The sequence below is a fragment of the Stylophora pistillata genome, chromosome 6 (assembly GCF_964205215.1).
Source record: "Stylophora pistillata chromosome 6, jaStyPist1.2, whole genome shotgun sequence".
NCBI classification, from domain to species: Eukaryota; Metazoa; Cnidaria; class Anthozoa; order Scleractinia; family Pocilloporidae; genus Stylophora; species Stylophora pistillata.
Window position 1 is genome coordinate 35,310,022 of NC_142524.1, and position 15,389 is coordinate 35,325,410.

Here is a 15,389-nt window from a genome sequence, read left to right on the forward strand (position 1 = left end):
GAAGTATGAAAAATATTTTTCATTTTCGTCTTCAGTTTATCGACATCTCAGCAATTTCTGTGCCGAAAACAAACTAGCTAGAAAACATTAAAAGATTAACGACAAAGAATCAACAAATGAACAATGAAATGATGCTCATTTGACTACCCTTGTTAGAATTAAAAGGAAAACATAATTTCCACTGAACAATAAAATCAAGACATCAGACACTCCTTTAATAAACAAATCTTTTTCGATAAACAATTTTTTCTTAATGAACTGTCATGAAAACTACATTCCTATGACTAATCAAACTCTGCCGATTTTATTTTCAGAGAGATCCTGAGAGATTTCTTATAATTCAACAACATAAGTTTGGAAAGCATTCTTCGGAAAAGAAGAACAGACTGTAGAAAGACCCAACAATGCGATGCAGTGCCGTTCGGCTTCAGTGGTCATAAAGAGAACCTAACTTGGCCGTGAATTTTGGCTATATTCAGGGAAATAGATTCGCAACCTGGTGTTAACCGTTACCCACATCAATGCTCGTTTTCTTGACTCTTTTGCTTTATAAAAAGTTTATAGAAAACAGCTTAAAAATGACTAGAAGTGAGGTGTGTGGTTTCCTCCGCTACTAAGGTAATCGAATAACACTTACTAAGGTAATCGAATAACCTTTTACGAATGATGACCCTATGATAAACACGCCTTTTTCGCTTTCACCACCTGAGAGGAATTTCGGATTACACCTTAACTAGAAACCGAAAATTATCCTAAACGTAACCTAGAAAGATAATTGACATTATCTCCGAAAAAATTCGAAAAAGGATGGGCGACTCGAACAAAAAAAACATAATAAAAAAGTAACACGTCAGGAACAACATTTCAATCATTTGTCTAAGTTTCCTGGTAGATGTTTTGGTTTCTCATTCCGAGGTCTTGCAGTCAGAGAGTTGGGCTGGTCAGAGAGGAAGTAAAAATGGCGTTTGTACCGAATAAGGTAAGTAAATATCAGCCCTTCTTGGGCAGAGGAATGAGGAAGGTCGTACTACAAGAAAACACGACATCCTTACATTTTTTTCTTAAAAAAGGTTTAAGTTATATATTACTGTGGTAACACACTTTCAATTTATTCGCTTTGCTTCCTTTACAGTCAAACGCTGTTCGTTCGTTGATTGTAAGGCAGTTTTATTTGTTACGTGACCAAACTAACTGCAAGAACAGACTCGCACAGGCCGAAAAAAATACGTCACTTACTCTCTGGACTCTCAAAATCTTGAAAAGAGAAAACCGCATTCAAGACGGGAAACCATAACATTTGTTTTGTTTCGTTAAGGAGGACTCAATCCTAAAATTCCAAACACCCCGGCCCCGCGCCCACCTTCCCACTGAGTTCTCGAACGTTCCAGACCACCAGAATACGCGGCCAAGATGGCCGCCCGCTTATTATCCAGGCTCAGTAACTTTTCAATAGTTCCAGGTTCGGGATTGTAAAAAGCTTAGATCACCCTGACTTTGTTTATGTATTCACATTTGTGCATTTCGATTCGTAACCGGCTGGCTGCTTTGAGTTCGACGTGATATAATTTTTAAAAAAGGATTAACAAATTTCTTGTTCCCTTGTTTTGTTGTAGTTCGTGGGAGTAAGTGTAGATGTAATAGGTTTACGTCCTCCGCCATGCACCCTGGGGATACCAGTTTGCAAGAACATCTCATTAAGAGGATCAAGGTATTAATGGTTGGTTTGGTAATTACGCCTTTGAGTGCGAAATGTGCGTTAGTCATAGGGAGGATCGAAATTTCGGACATGCCATTGAAAATGTGCATGTCATGAGGATGGGGTGGGGTGGGGCGGGGGGAGGAGTGCTTAAGAAAAATGGAATAACCTACATCATGATTCCAAACTAGTGTTAGACATTAAACCATGCATTATGTGTGTGGAAAATTATCTATTTTTAACATAACAGGGACTCTCCTGTTTGATTACAAGCTCATATAATTTGAATTGAAAAGAGTAAAAGGGTATTTATTTCTATTCATTATTTTGTTCATCACTTTTGTGGCCCTAAAAAGACACATTTTAAAGTGAATAAATGTGAATAGCAATCATACAAAAGTGAATAATCATATCGATGGAATGTTTTAGGCAAGACAGGTGGTACTACTAATATAACTGATTAATGTTGAACAAAGCCTGTACTATGAAGAGGAGAAAGGTTTATACAGGAGGTAAAGGCTGATAGTTTCTGAAGAAACTGTTTAAGGTTGCGTCGGTGGGGGCAATGAAATGATTTGGATATATCAACAAAGTTGAAATGGTAAATTGGCCACCGTAACGATTACAAAAGCTGACGTTTCAAGCGTTAGCCCTTCGTCGGAGCGAAGGGCTAACGCTCCAACGAAGGGCTAACACTCGAAATGTCAGCTTTTGCAATCATTACGGTGGCCAATTTACCATTTCAACTTTATTGATATATCCAAATTATACAGGAGGTAGCCTACAGTGCAGGCATCTTATTTGGGCAAGTTAACATTAAGAAGTGTGTGATTGTTTATTTAACCGGCCGTGTTTGATTTGATGTCAGAGTTGATGGTAAGGGGGGGGGGGTGGGGGTGGGAAGGGATGAGAAGATAGTGTAATATTCACCCCCACCCCAGCCCCTTCCCTTGCTTTTGACTGTTACTCACCCCCTTAGTACAAATTTCTTTCTCTCTCGAGCCTTCTGCTTCCATTAAAATCAAAGATGGCAGCCTTATTTTGCTAAGAAAATTCTGAGCTCTTGCTTGCCCAAATTTTGCCTGCTCTGCAGGCTATACATGGGGTTTAATAACCAAAAACTCAAGCGACTGACACAGTCAATAGATGGGTATCCAATCTTGAGTGCTAACTATGACTTTATCAAACACACAATTAGGCTACAGGACCATTGACAGTTGCTGCCTTCATGCAAGAAGTTTTAACTAATCCATTGTCTGTAAGTTGGGTCTCATTTTGGGTTTTGGAATAGAATGTGATTGTTAATTTTGTTGATCTCAGACGTTTTGTGAAATGATGGTTTAATTCAAGGCCTCACAAGACAGCAGGACAGCTTTTGTACTCAGTTATATCTTATCACTTGAATGGAAAATTTTGGATCAACTCCAGTTTCAAAGTTTTTATTTGGGGCTGATGGTGGCCAGAAGTAAACAATTTGAAATAATTGACTTTTATTCCAACATGAAATTGCAGCTTTCATTATTTTACATAACTTGGAGACCATGTTATAGAATCTTACCTGCACAAAATAATAATACCATTAATATTTTTTAGGGTTACTATATGACCAGTGATGTATTTGGTCAAGCTGGAGATTTTACTACTTCACCAGAAATCAGTCAGGTCTTTGGAGAGGTACTTTTTTTGATTGTAGAATACGATTAGAGTGAAATGAATATTTTTTTTATCTTGTGGCATGATCTTGTGGTCAGGGTTAGCTTTTTTAGTCCCAAAAAGTATGGTTGTTGGCAACAATGATGGCTAATCCATGATAAGAATTTCAGCATTGGTTTTTCAGTCTTTCTTTCTTGCAAATTAACTCATTAATTAATTACGAATTGTTTGTAACAAGCTTGTAGGTGTGTGGTTTGTAAACCAATGGATATTGTCTGGAAAGAATAATGTTAATTTTGTTGAGCTGGGACCTGGCCGAGGCACTCTAGCTTCAGATATATTGAGGGTAAGTGATGTTTAATATTGAATTAAGTTGTTCAAATTTTGATCCTATATTGAGAGCTTGCTGATGGATAAAGAACTCTGCTGGATACTTTCTGACATAAAATTCAAAAGTACAAGGACCAACTCTGTTTTGGAGAAGTAGTGGTTGCTACTCAGGACCCTAAATTGAGAAGTACAGGTGTGAATTAACTGACTGGTTTTCTTGGGTAAAAGACTAGTTACGATCACAGTTCTTCTCTCAACCCAGGAGCGTAGGTCAATGGGTAAAAGTGAATAGCCAGGGAAACTTAACTAAATTCCCAGGTTCTCTGTGATGGGTTGGATACCTATCCAAAAGAAGTTGAAAACTCTGAAAAATGGCATGTTACAGAAACCAGGGATGATTTACCAGCAGCTAGAGGTCATTTGGTCATTCTGAATTTTTGTTGATGCTGCCTGTTTTCAAATTTTTTTTTCTAGCCCTAACCATGTCTTTTCTTTGTTTTTTTGTTAAAATAAGGTATTTGGCAAGTTTCCAGAACTTCATAGCAAACTTAGTTTGCATCTGGTAGAAGTCAGTCCAGCCTTGAGTGAAATTCAAGAAAAGATTCTTACTGTAAATCACAGATATGACCAGGAAAAACAGAATGTTGTTACAGATAGGGAGGTATGTAGTAAACATATTTTTCTCCCCCATTAATGAGGCGAAGCATTGAATGATAAAAATTTCAGAGGGGACCAGCAGCCTAACTTTTAGTGCACTGCATTCCTAACCAGTACATGTGGACTTAAGCCTCAGCCAGGTCATCTTTTTTTTTCCACTGGGAAAGACATACTACTCTCACAGAGTATAAAGAGATACCAAAATCTTGTAGGGGAGTCTAGACATAAGAAGTGGGCAACCTGTAATGGACAAGCATGCCATTCAGGGAAAACAGTAATGCTCCTAGTTGCCACTTGCTATTGAAAGCAGGATTTCCATGACTTTGTGAACAATTTGCCTGCTGTGGGAGACGTAGCTTTAATAGTGTTCACTGAAAAAAATAGATTTTGTGTACTGGTATTTGTTTAAGTACTTAATGCTTGCTCCCACTGTTAGTTATAGAAATTACAAATTATTCATTTCTAGGATGGATCGGACTTGTGTTACAAAAAGTGTGTCACTGGGAGTGGTACCCCAGTGTCATGGTACAGAGCAATTCAAGACATTCCTTGTAATGGAAACTGTTTTTTCATTGCTCATGAATTCTTTGATGCCCTTCCAGTCCATCAGTTCCAGGTAAGGCTTCCTATCATTGCTATCAATAGAGAGGCTTACACCACAGAGGGTTCATAGGACTATTTCGGGAATAAACATCCATCTCAAGATTGGATTTCAATGAGTATGTAAAGGCTACATAAAGAGTGTAAGATTTGTGCATGACAAAAGTGAAGCTGAAGAAGTACAAACAGCACTGTAGCCTCCAGAGCTGGAAAACCAGATCACAAATGGGTCTTCTCTTGTATTTAAATGTTAAAGGTGCTATTTTTATCAGTTTTTTAACAATGTAATCATTACAAGCACATTCACAAGATAGATATATAATTTTTCTTTTTCACCAGAAAACAGATCAGGGTTGGAGAGAAGTTCTTGTTGATATTTCACCAGAAAAAGAGTATGTACATTATGAAGGGCTCAATTTTTCCATTTGGCATACATTTTAATTTGAGACTTGTTTGCAATGTCTTTCACGAATGATATTTATTGGGAACTGTTACAGGTCCTCAGAGCTGAGGTTTGTCTTAGCCCCTACACCCACCATAGCCTCACAGATTTTAGTGCCTCAAGGCACCTCTGCGAACCAGATTGAGGTGTGCCCTCAGGGTGGTATCATTGTGGAACATATGAGTGAAGCCATAGCTGCACATGGTGGGTGCGCTTTAATTGTGGATTATGGAGAGGATGGCAGCCAAAGGCACACACTGAGGGTGAGTTGGATAGGAGTGGCATGTGACGCTCAACACTAGGACAAGAGAACCTCTTCTATTCTGGAAAACACCTCTATTCAGGAACTGACATAACTGCTCTTTTGTATTTGTTAACGGATATCTCCAGCATGGAGGTGCTTTACCAGTCCTGAAAGTTTTCCAAGAGGGGATTTTCTGCTAATGGTAGAATCATGCTAGTTTTTTTTTTTTTTTTACTTTCTTGTAAAGGCTTGTACGAAGCTGTCAAGGTTCAAGGCATTGTTGGGCTTCTTGTTTTCTTTTTTATTTACTTTTCAATATCTTTTTCTAAACCCACAACATTTTCATGCCACATGTAACTTTATCTGGTGTCAGGTATCAGTGAGAAGGGCCTCACATACCCATTTTCAATTAAAAAAATCAATCAAAATTTTATTTAGACTTGTAGCACCAAAGAGAACGTAAGCACTCGTTGAAATTTGTAAGTCGGTATTGAAAATATTAATAAAATTTTTTTTGTTAGGAAATGGATATTTATTAGTACGTCAATTGTTGTCTTCCCATATTTTACTCTCTATAGTCCTTCAAGAAGCATAGGTTACATGATGTTTTAGAGGATCTTGGAAATGCAGATGTCACTGCCAATGTTGACTTCTCGTACCTTAGAAAGGCTACCCATGGGAAAGGTTGGTAAAAGCTTCCAAACTTTTGATCACATCTAAAAAGTATAGTACATTATTCTTTACCACAGAGGAACTCTTCAACCTTGCATATTGGATGAAGATTCTTCCAGAATAGTCGTCGTGCGTTTCGTTTGCTTCTTTTTATAATAAGAAGATGACGAAGAATTGAAAACAAAGCAGCTAAAAATCATAAAGAGACATATTGTAACAAGCAGAGGTTTATTAATTTCAATTTACAAAGATTTGAACCCAGAACCCAGGTAAGAATCACAAAAAACTGTCAGCACAAATTCAGAATCTTCAACGTATTTGTCCTAATCAAGAGCATCGTCATCTGGAAAGAGAATAGAAAATGTTATTTAGTTGTGCGAATAATACATGGCGCAGACGTTTACAGCTTGAAGCGTTACGTAATGCTGCGTTACGTTATTTTGTGTTACGTTCTTTTACGCTGCTGCAAAATGCAAATCTAGCACAAGGGAAACTGCACAAAAAAGCTCAATTGATCCCCCACGAAATCTCTAAGCACGAGACTGTCTCTTAAGGTACTGTGCTAAGGCTTCGGCGTTTAAAGGTATTTACAAAAAGTACGTTTTTCATACACAAAAAAGAACATTTTAATGCAATCACCTGCAAACAGGAAGTGATTCAGAAAAGGCCTGGGACCAATGAAATCTCGCCTTCGGCGCTGTGCTAGTGCCAGGTCCATTACGGTGTTGCACGAAGGGAAGTGGTTCAGAGGACCTGTGACAATGCAAAGACATATGAAAAGTTATCAAAACTTGGGAATGTCTGCGCATCGATCACGGCACGTATTCCCCTAATGAGATTTTGATTAAAATGAGGTGCTTCTGAAGACTGCCCTAAATGAGTCACGCTTTCCTAGTAATTGAGCTTAAGAAAATATTCACACAACAACAGAGATTAATTCAGACAAGGCTTGGGGCATATCAAATCTTGTACCTGGTAACCTTTTCACTTCCTACTCGAACCCGGACTCTCTCATTTTCTAAGAAAGACTTACATGTTTCCTTGTGTCACACTCATGACAACTGTATAATTTTCCTCCGTCACTTCTCACCTGTTAGCGTAAATGGAGACAGTGGTGACCTGGGTCCAAGAAAATCCCGTCTTTGTCTCTTAACAAGTAACAGGTTGATCAAACCGTGGACATGGGACACACCCTTGTTAGTCATGCTCAGGGGTTTGAACGGCGTGAAGGTGACGTGGGCACGGTTTGATTCATTTTGAGCACAGATCTGGGGATGAGACACTGTTGCTGACTTTGACTCAGGAATTTGTTCGGCTCGTTCGCTGTTGACTTGACTGACAATTTCAAGGCAGAACTGCCGACTGCTATCGATGTAAGACAGTTCGGGAGCGAGGCAAACACTGCGCCCCATTCTCTCCGCCTTTACGGACCAGCCAGGAGAGTAACGAATTCTGTTTAAAGAGAGAATCAAAAGTTTGCCTGTTGAGTCCCCGAGATCTGTTTCTTACTTCTTGTGTGCAGGTGCCATAGTTTCCTTTGTGAGTTGGTGAAGAGAAATAGATACTACGTCAAGATAATACCCTCTGCGGATAGGTTTTCCATATCTCATCATTTGCTTACTTGCTGGACTACTGATTTCATAAAGAGAAGTTAAATTTCACCTACAGCTTTATGAGGTCTGTCTGTGTCACGCCTTGTCTTATGCACCGGCACCATGCTAAGTTTTATTTTTACAGAAATAGCTATGTCAAATCAGTAGAGAGGCTTCGGATACAATAGCGGTTCAGCCACACAATGTAACAAGGACAAATTTGCTTTAAACTTACTTGCACTGCTTATAAAATGCGAAGCAATACTGGAGGAAAAGATACAAGTACCACAGAACAAATAACCACACGCCGATGTGGAATGCTCGATTTGAGAAGGGAGGTATGATACCTGCAGTAGAACAAACGCAAAGACGATTAATTTATGTTTGGCAACTTCAAGTTGATGATCAGTTTATTCGCTCGAAATGTTAAGCTTCCGTGAAGTTGCAATGAAACAGTTTCTTTGGAGAAGAAACCAATACTTCGGCTCTAATGTGTCCTCGGGAATTCGTCGCAAATATTTAGCGCTCAAGGGACGTTGCAAATGTACCCATGCAAAGCTTAACTTTGATATCACTTTAGTTTTACATCTCCTTAATTCAAGTTACGGGACGTTTTAATGCTTAACATTTGAAATTAAATACTTGCTCGCGCTCGCTTACGTGTCATATTAACCTCATCCCTAGACTCTTTTCTCGTCCCCCAGGCAAGTGAGAGAAAGGAGACTGGAAATAGGGACCTGAATAGCGCGCGCGCGCGCGCTGAGTAAGTCTCAGATTATGACGTTTTTTTTTTTTTTCACAACCATACAAGCTTTTTGCTTTTGAGCGAAACTACTTTCAAATACTCATTTTCGAAAAGAAGGTACTGTTGTATTAAATTTGAACAGAACTTTCAGTCAAAGCAAACCCTGAGACAAAGTCTGTGCACAGACGATACGATTACGAAAATATTTCCGTTTTGCGAAAGAAAGCTTAAAAGACGGCTTCATATGTATGCAGTACTCACCTTTTGCCTTGTAGGCTTGCACCGTTGCCGCATGGTTACTCAGCAGCAAACATATTGGATATGAAAACACAAGTACGAAACAAGTGATAACTTTGTACAACATTGTTTCGATTATACCACGGAAACTCTTCGTCTAAAAACCTCTTTATCGCGCAGCTTCAAAAAGAAGGTCTTCTCGCTAAAGTGGCGTCTTTGCGAATGAGATTTTCCCCGCGCTCTAGACGTAACAATAGAGATGAATTCTTTAAGCGCGCGGAGTGATTTGATTGGTTAGCGCTGAATACGCGAGTAAAGAGTTGGGGACTGGGCGTTGTGATTACTTTTATTTCGTTTTTACGACATTCATACGGAGATTGACTCCATCAAGACAACACCGCCTGGTAGACACGTTCCATCTTATTTAGTTGTTCGCTGGCTTATGTTTTGATGTCGTAAGGAGTTCCCATTTCAACCACTTCTTGAGGTTAACGGAGTTACGAAATTGCGAGAAAATTTGGACGGAAAATTTCCAACAGGCCTATATTTACTGTCATCTTAATGTCAAAAGAATAACTTTCACAACTTTTTATTTCCTCATCTGACAGTTCAAACATTTGGACCAGTAACGCAAAGTTCCTTTCTTCAAAAAATGGGAATTGATATGAGAATGAAGGTAAGTGATACTCTTCGCTATTTCGGCCAGATTCCTCCAAACTTTCAGCGCGAAGATGTAACGTAACTCCCTTAAGAAATTGTGGAAAACATGCAATATTTTACAGTCAAACTAAGTGAGGCGTACCCCTCAGGATTACGTTAATGATTTGATTATTTGAATATTGAACCCGTTAATCGTTTCAGGAGCGCAATAACGAATTGAATATTTGAACGTGGAACCCGCTAACCGTTTCAAGAATGCAATAATGGATTGATTATTTGAATATTGAACCCGATAGCCGTATTCGTTTTGAAAAGGCGCGGATCATTGTTCAAATCAGAAGTCTATTTCTGATTGGACTATGCGAACACGTGTTGATGGATCGGAACTATTTCAACATGGCGTCAGACATGGTGGGAAAGGTGAGTTCGAGTGTTGTGTAGAACTTCTTGTAAATGTTGTAAATGGAATGTCATCGAGAGCTTTTTCCGCCTATTTATATCTTGACGAACTTGTAGAAATTCTTGTGTGTATTCATGGTCGAAAAAAATAGTTTACGTGCGAAGCCATCGCAAGACTTTTTTATATTTGCGATCGACTGTTTCCGCAGTGTTTTTACAGTGCAGTTTGTTCATTTTCAGGATTCCTTGTCAGATAGAACAATCTTATTGGACTTCAGAAATGGACTTCTAATTTGAACAATGATCCGCGCCTTTTCAAAACGGATACGGCTATCGGGTTCAATATTCAAATAATCAATCCCATTATTGCATTCGTGAAACGGCTAGCTGGTTCAATAATCAAATAACCAATTCATTATTGCATTCTTGAAACGACTGGCGGGTTCAATATCCAAATGATCAATTCATTAATGTAATCTTGAGGGGTACGCTTCACTTAGTTTGACTGTGAATTTTTATTTAAATTTAACAACTGTAGTTCCTACCTCTTCAGAAGAAAATCAGAGGAAATTTTGGGAAAATCCCGGCGCCATAAAACTGATTTGCTGTCACTGTGGAATAACCGTCTACTATAGTAACGAAAGCTTTATGAATATTACATATTTTGCTGAGTTCATTTTTTTGTTATACAGGTCCTTCTGCAAAATGCCAGCTCCTCACAGGCTGAGCAGCTTCAAAGCGGTTACAAAATGTTGACAAGCCCCTCAGAGATGGGAGAAAAATTCAAGTTCTTCAGCCTTGTTCAACACGGACTTCCTGAACCAGCAGCTTTCAGATGACATCAGCAGCGGTCCCTTAGGTGGAATTCAGTTGACAGTGAGCTAAACACTGTTCTGTGGTATAACGAGCTGTAGATGTCACAGGGAAGCCAAGAAAGTCAGTGGTTTGGTTGATGAGCGTTGGTTCGTGAGAGGAGTATTCATCGAATCTGCTTCTTACGCGGCTGGTCGTCTTCTTATTGTCAGCAGGAGTCTATATGGACACCTAGACTCCGACAATGTTATCACTTAAGTGGAAGGAAAACGAACGATAAAATCATCTTGTTAGAACCAGTGACATATTACGCGCTTCTTTTTCTCCCCTCTCTCTCTCTCCCTCAGAAAAGTAAGAATACGTAGAAATGCGAAGGTGGGGAGCGGGTAGGGCAAAGTTAAGCTAGACATCATCCTTTTTGCTGGTAAGCGATTCCCAAACATCAATCTCACGAAAGAAAATTCGACCACCATAATCCTCTGTTAATACAATTCGTAAACAAGTGACCTCTTTAGGTTCATTAGGAGAAAACTCTACTTTTCCCTTGCGAAATGCTCCAATAGTAGTAAAGTATCCACAAGAATCTTCCTCGTTTGTCAATTCACCATACTCCGTTGATTCAAAACTGGCCTGCAGAATACCAGAATATAGCAGATAGTCAATTGCTCTGTGAGAACCCGTGTCCACAAACACTTTTAGAACAGTGGTAGGTAACTTGAACTTTATCAAGATGTAATCATCATTTTTGGAACTCTCTGCATAAAAATAACCATCGCCTTTATCATAGGCATCTTGTGGTTGGCCTTGGATAGAAGACATGGACGAAGTCACAATGGCAGGGGGGTTACATCCTTTAAACTTTTGATCATACTCGTCGAAAAAGAGCTCTGCAACACTTGCCCCTTGAGGAGCTTTCTCGATCAGTGTTGATGTAACACCAATATGTTCAAACAGCGACGCCAGTGGTTTGTTGTAGAATTCTGCGTCTTCTACAGATTTTATTTTTGTCCAATGATTCATTAACCAGTCTATAGGCATCTCATCATACAGAAGGTAGTAGAATATCGCGGCATTTTCCAAATCGCGAGATTGATAGAGTTTCGCAACACTTCCCTGTTTGGCCACATCTAACATTACCCAATGTGGGTTCGGTTGGTCGTGGATGAAATGCTCCAGTTTAGGGAGAAAGCTTGGAGAAGATCTAACATCGTCTTCCAGATGGATGTAATATTGGCTGAAATCTTTGCAGTAGCACATTACAAATGCATTATCGACATTCTCCTTAGAACGCCACGTTCGTCTGTTGTCCGAGTCACCATATTTCTCTTTGATATTGTTAAGTTCTGGGTAAAATTCGGGAAATGTTTCAATTACTGTCAATAGTCCTTGTTCAATGTATTCACCGAACTTTCGAGAAAGCTCTTCCCTTACGGTGGATCTTGGTGCTTCATCCAAGTCAGCAAGAAAGATGACAGTGTATATGTTATCCTTGTCTCTCTGACTTGTGTTGTCAAGTAAACGCTGGGTAGTTTGCAGTAAGTACATTTCACCCGTAGGCCTTGCCACTGATGCTATTCCAATCGCAAGGAAACCTTTAAAGCAAAAGTAAATGCAATTGTGTCGTTTGATCTGATCGTCCTGGTGAGAAAGTCCTCAAAATGATTGTTGTCACGAATAGTTAGAGACATTTCAGCAACCGTCAGCGGAAGTCAGTCGAGCGCTGTCAGTTGGGTGAAATTTTCGGGTTCGTAAGAACCAATTGGTCATTTTTCCTGTGATGTCATTGGCTGCACGACTACAGCAGCGTAATTCAGCTGTGACCTGTCGATTTTGCCAGTCAGTAAAGTTGTGTCGTTCTGCTAGAGTTCACGTTCGATACATTGATAGTTATGAAATGGTTTAGATTCTTTAATTTGGCTTCCGGATCCTTCAAGATACCGGCCCGTATTACTTTGGAATGAAGCAATGTTTTCCTTTTCCCGATTAAAAAAAACAAAACAAAAAAAGAACAAGAAAAAGGGTGTAGAAAGTGTTACTCGCGAGAGATTTCAAACAGAACTTCGAATTTTCAGTACTGTTTATATCCTATAGCATCTCGTATTTTTCGGAATTTAACAAAACCATTTTCCACTTACGTGATTGTAATGGATAGCTTCCCAACTTTGTTATTTTCGAACTTTTAAGTGCATCTCTGTCGGGACAAATGGAAGGACGCTTCGTTAAAGATTCTAGGAACAACAAAACCTTTCTTAGAGTCGTATATCCTGTGTTAGTTATAATAAAAAAAACAAACAAAACAAAAAACAAACAAAAAAAAAAAAAACACGTCACCCCCCGCAACCAATCACATGCTACTCGTCCGCTTTTTGCTGCACTCTTGGCCCCAGTTTCGCGGGTCTCAACTGGGCTCAGTTGTTCAAAGCTAGGCGGATAACACCACCCAAACAAGAGAATAAAACAAAACATACTGAGCTGTTCACCGGAGAGAAATTTATCCTATGCATACCGTTATATACTCTTGAAATAACCGGGGCCTGGTGGCTAAACGAGAAGATATCCCTGGTTCTGATAGGCTGTCGCGATCGCAATAACGTTGGTTACACTGACACTCCAACGCAAAGAGCATTCAATACAACAGCGTAACCTGATTATCGTTACTTTCTGCCTAATTTATAACAAAAATGAAGAGAAAAAAACACCTCAAAACAAAACAAAAACAGTAGAACTTCACTCTCTCTCACTGAGTGATCTCGTACATCATCGTTTACGCTGCACTCCATTCGGAAACCTGCTTTAATTTGTAGTGAATAACGAGACTAACGTACACGCGGTGACGTCAATGCCGACACGATAAGCTAAATTCAGCAGGACGGTTTCAAGACCTTTTCACAGGTAAGTTGGAATGACATTTGTGTAGTAAGCCCCTGTTCAAAGGCCTTCAGCTACAATCTCAGTGCGTTACGTAGTTCTTATTAACCGAGCGGGAGGTCTGTATGGGAGAAACTTGACCGAGGTTGCCCGTACAGACCGAACGCAGGGAGGTCTGTACCAGCGATCGAAGTCAAGATTCTCCCATACAGACCGACCTAGCTCGGTTAATAAGATATGGCTGTGTCCTATATGCCAATTTTTTATAATCTTTGTACCTTTTTTTTCCTAGACCGGTCTAGTTGGGAAAATCTAGACCGCTTTCATTATTGATTTCGTGAATTCGGTAGTTCCCAGTCCTTATGAGACACAGCCATGTAATAACTAAGTTTACTAATCTTGAAAATCGTGGTTTACACATCAGGTTCCCTCTCTGCGGTCGGCCGATTTGATAAGCACTAGTATCATCACACAACTGGACTCCACTCAGTTCTATTACCATTGACAATCCTGATGATATTAGAACGTCGCTTCAGACTACAAGCTTTAGGTTGAACTTATTGGTAACATCTCCCTCTACACTCTCTGTGGTTTTATTTTTGGGAAGTAAATTGCACCAAGGAAATAAATAGTGAATCTTCGGCCTTCAAGAATGCCATTGAACTTACGAACACAATTTCTTCCTGAAAAGCGATTTAGTGCATTGTTTCTTTGAAAAGAAAAACATATTTAGCAGAAATGCGTGATTCTTTGTTCGAAAAATTTCACTACAATTATCGAGAATATCATGTGAATACGTCAAGTTTTTAAAAGGAATGTATCGGTTAAACACTGTACAGATAGAGCCAAATTAGAATTTTTATCAGTTTGAATATTAAGATATTGATCCACTTCAGTTGCTGCTCTTTATTGAACCATGTTACGGAATACGGCGCCTCCAATAATGAATAACGAAATCTGTTTTAAAACAGAACGCCTCAAAAAAACTTACTTTAAAAGCGTTTTCGTCAACACAAGCAAAAGATCAATACAATTTGTTATTTTTGCTGAAGACTGAATTCGAAATTATTTCGCTTGTTAATCAAACGTCATACCGACATACTAAAATCAGTGGTGTGGCGTCACATTTAGATCTTCTGAAAAGCTTTAAGTTAAGTTTTCATCATCAGTTTAATCATGTGGATTCAAACACGAGTTTGTGCAGTTCTTCACAGAACAGTTCCACCGTAACAGTTTAGCAGAGTAACATTTAAGATCAATATCTCCAAACCCACAAAAAATATCGTATATTGTTCCACATCGTCTCACAGATTTGTCGATTAAAACGGTAATTGTTCGATTTTCGCCTAAATTAGATTACAAAAAACGTTGTTCTTACTTGGTTCGAGGGAATACGTTTGAGATGGCTCAGTTGTGGGCTTTCCCAGACTGTTTATGTGTTTGATATCACTTGAGGTAGTGAGATATTCGCGTCCATCCGTACACTGAGTTATCCAAAGGAACAGCGTTATTCCCGCCACAGCTGCTACTACGACCACTCTACCGAGAAAATTCCAAGTAATAGAGCGGAAAGTTCTCCGTAGTAACCTTCCAGCAGCCATTAATATGACGTTTTGCACGGAAAAACACCAACTGCCTCTCGCGGCTCGGGGTTTTTGTTGAAGTTTGATAAAATTTAGGAGCAATATTACTTGGAAATATTGAGTTAAGTTTTCGTGAATTTTGTACCTTCGGTAGGTCTAAACTGGCCTGATACAGTACTTTTGTTTACTTCCTTTAGT

General features: G+C 39.2%; 3 protein-coding genes across 5 annotated transcripts; 1 reads left to right on the plus strand and 2 right to left on the minus strand.

Moving 5' to 3' along the window:
• The first annotated feature begins 562 nt into the window (after positions 1–562).
• Positions 563–11,521, plus strand: LOC111319191 (protein arginine methyltransferase NDUFAF7, mitochondrial). Of its 3 annotated transcripts, none has more exons than XM_088762589.1 (12): positions 563–979; positions 1,614–1,708; positions 2,895–2,954; positions 3,290–3,370; positions 3,588–3,695; positions 4,194–4,340; positions 4,803–4,952; positions 5,276–5,328; positions 5,434–5,641; positions 6,201–6,306; positions 9,477–9,544; positions 10,620–11,521. In XM_088762589.1, exons 2-12 carry the CDS (start codon positions 1,658–1,660, stop codon positions 10,764–10,766), a joined length of 1,179 nt encoding a protein of 392 aa, XP_088618715.1. In that variant the 5' UTR covers positions 563–979; positions 1,614–1,657; the 3' UTR covers positions 10,767–11,521. The 3 variants fall into 3 exon arrangements, with proteins under 3 accessions (XP_088618715.1, XP_022777749.2, XP_088618716.1); XM_022922014.2 differs by lacking the exon at positions 563–979 and adding an exon at positions 1,330–1,459; XM_088762590.1 differs by lacking the exons at positions 563–979; positions 10,620–11,521 and adding exons at positions 1,330–1,459; positions 8,907–8,964.
• LOC111319201 (uncharacterized) lies at positions 6,506–9,059 on the minus strand. Its single transcript, XM_022922024.2, has 5 exons — positions 8,893–9,059; positions 8,122–8,233; positions 7,385–7,746; positions 6,934–7,047; positions 6,506–6,637 (listed from the first exon to the last, which is right to left on the minus strand). Exons 1-5 carry the CDS (start codon positions 8,993–8,995, stop codon positions 6,618–6,620), a joined length of 711 nt encoding a protein of 236 aa, XP_022777759.2. The 5' UTR covers positions 8,996–9,059; the 3' UTR covers positions 6,506–6,617.
• Positions 9,197–15,385, minus strand: LOC111319180 (alpha-1,6-mannosyl-glycoprotein 4-beta-N-acetylglucosaminyltransferase-like). The gene is made up of 3 exons (XM_022922004.2): positions 14,987–15,385; positions 12,876–12,968; positions 9,197–12,332 (listed from the first exon to the last, which is right to left on the minus strand). The coding sequence occupies exons 1-3, from the start codon at positions 15,207–15,209 to the stop codon at positions 11,143–11,145; spliced, it is 1,506 nt and encodes a 501-aa protein (XP_022777739.2). The 5' UTR covers positions 15,210–15,385; the 3' UTR covers positions 9,197–11,142.
• Positions 15,386–15,389: the final 4 nt, after the last annotated feature.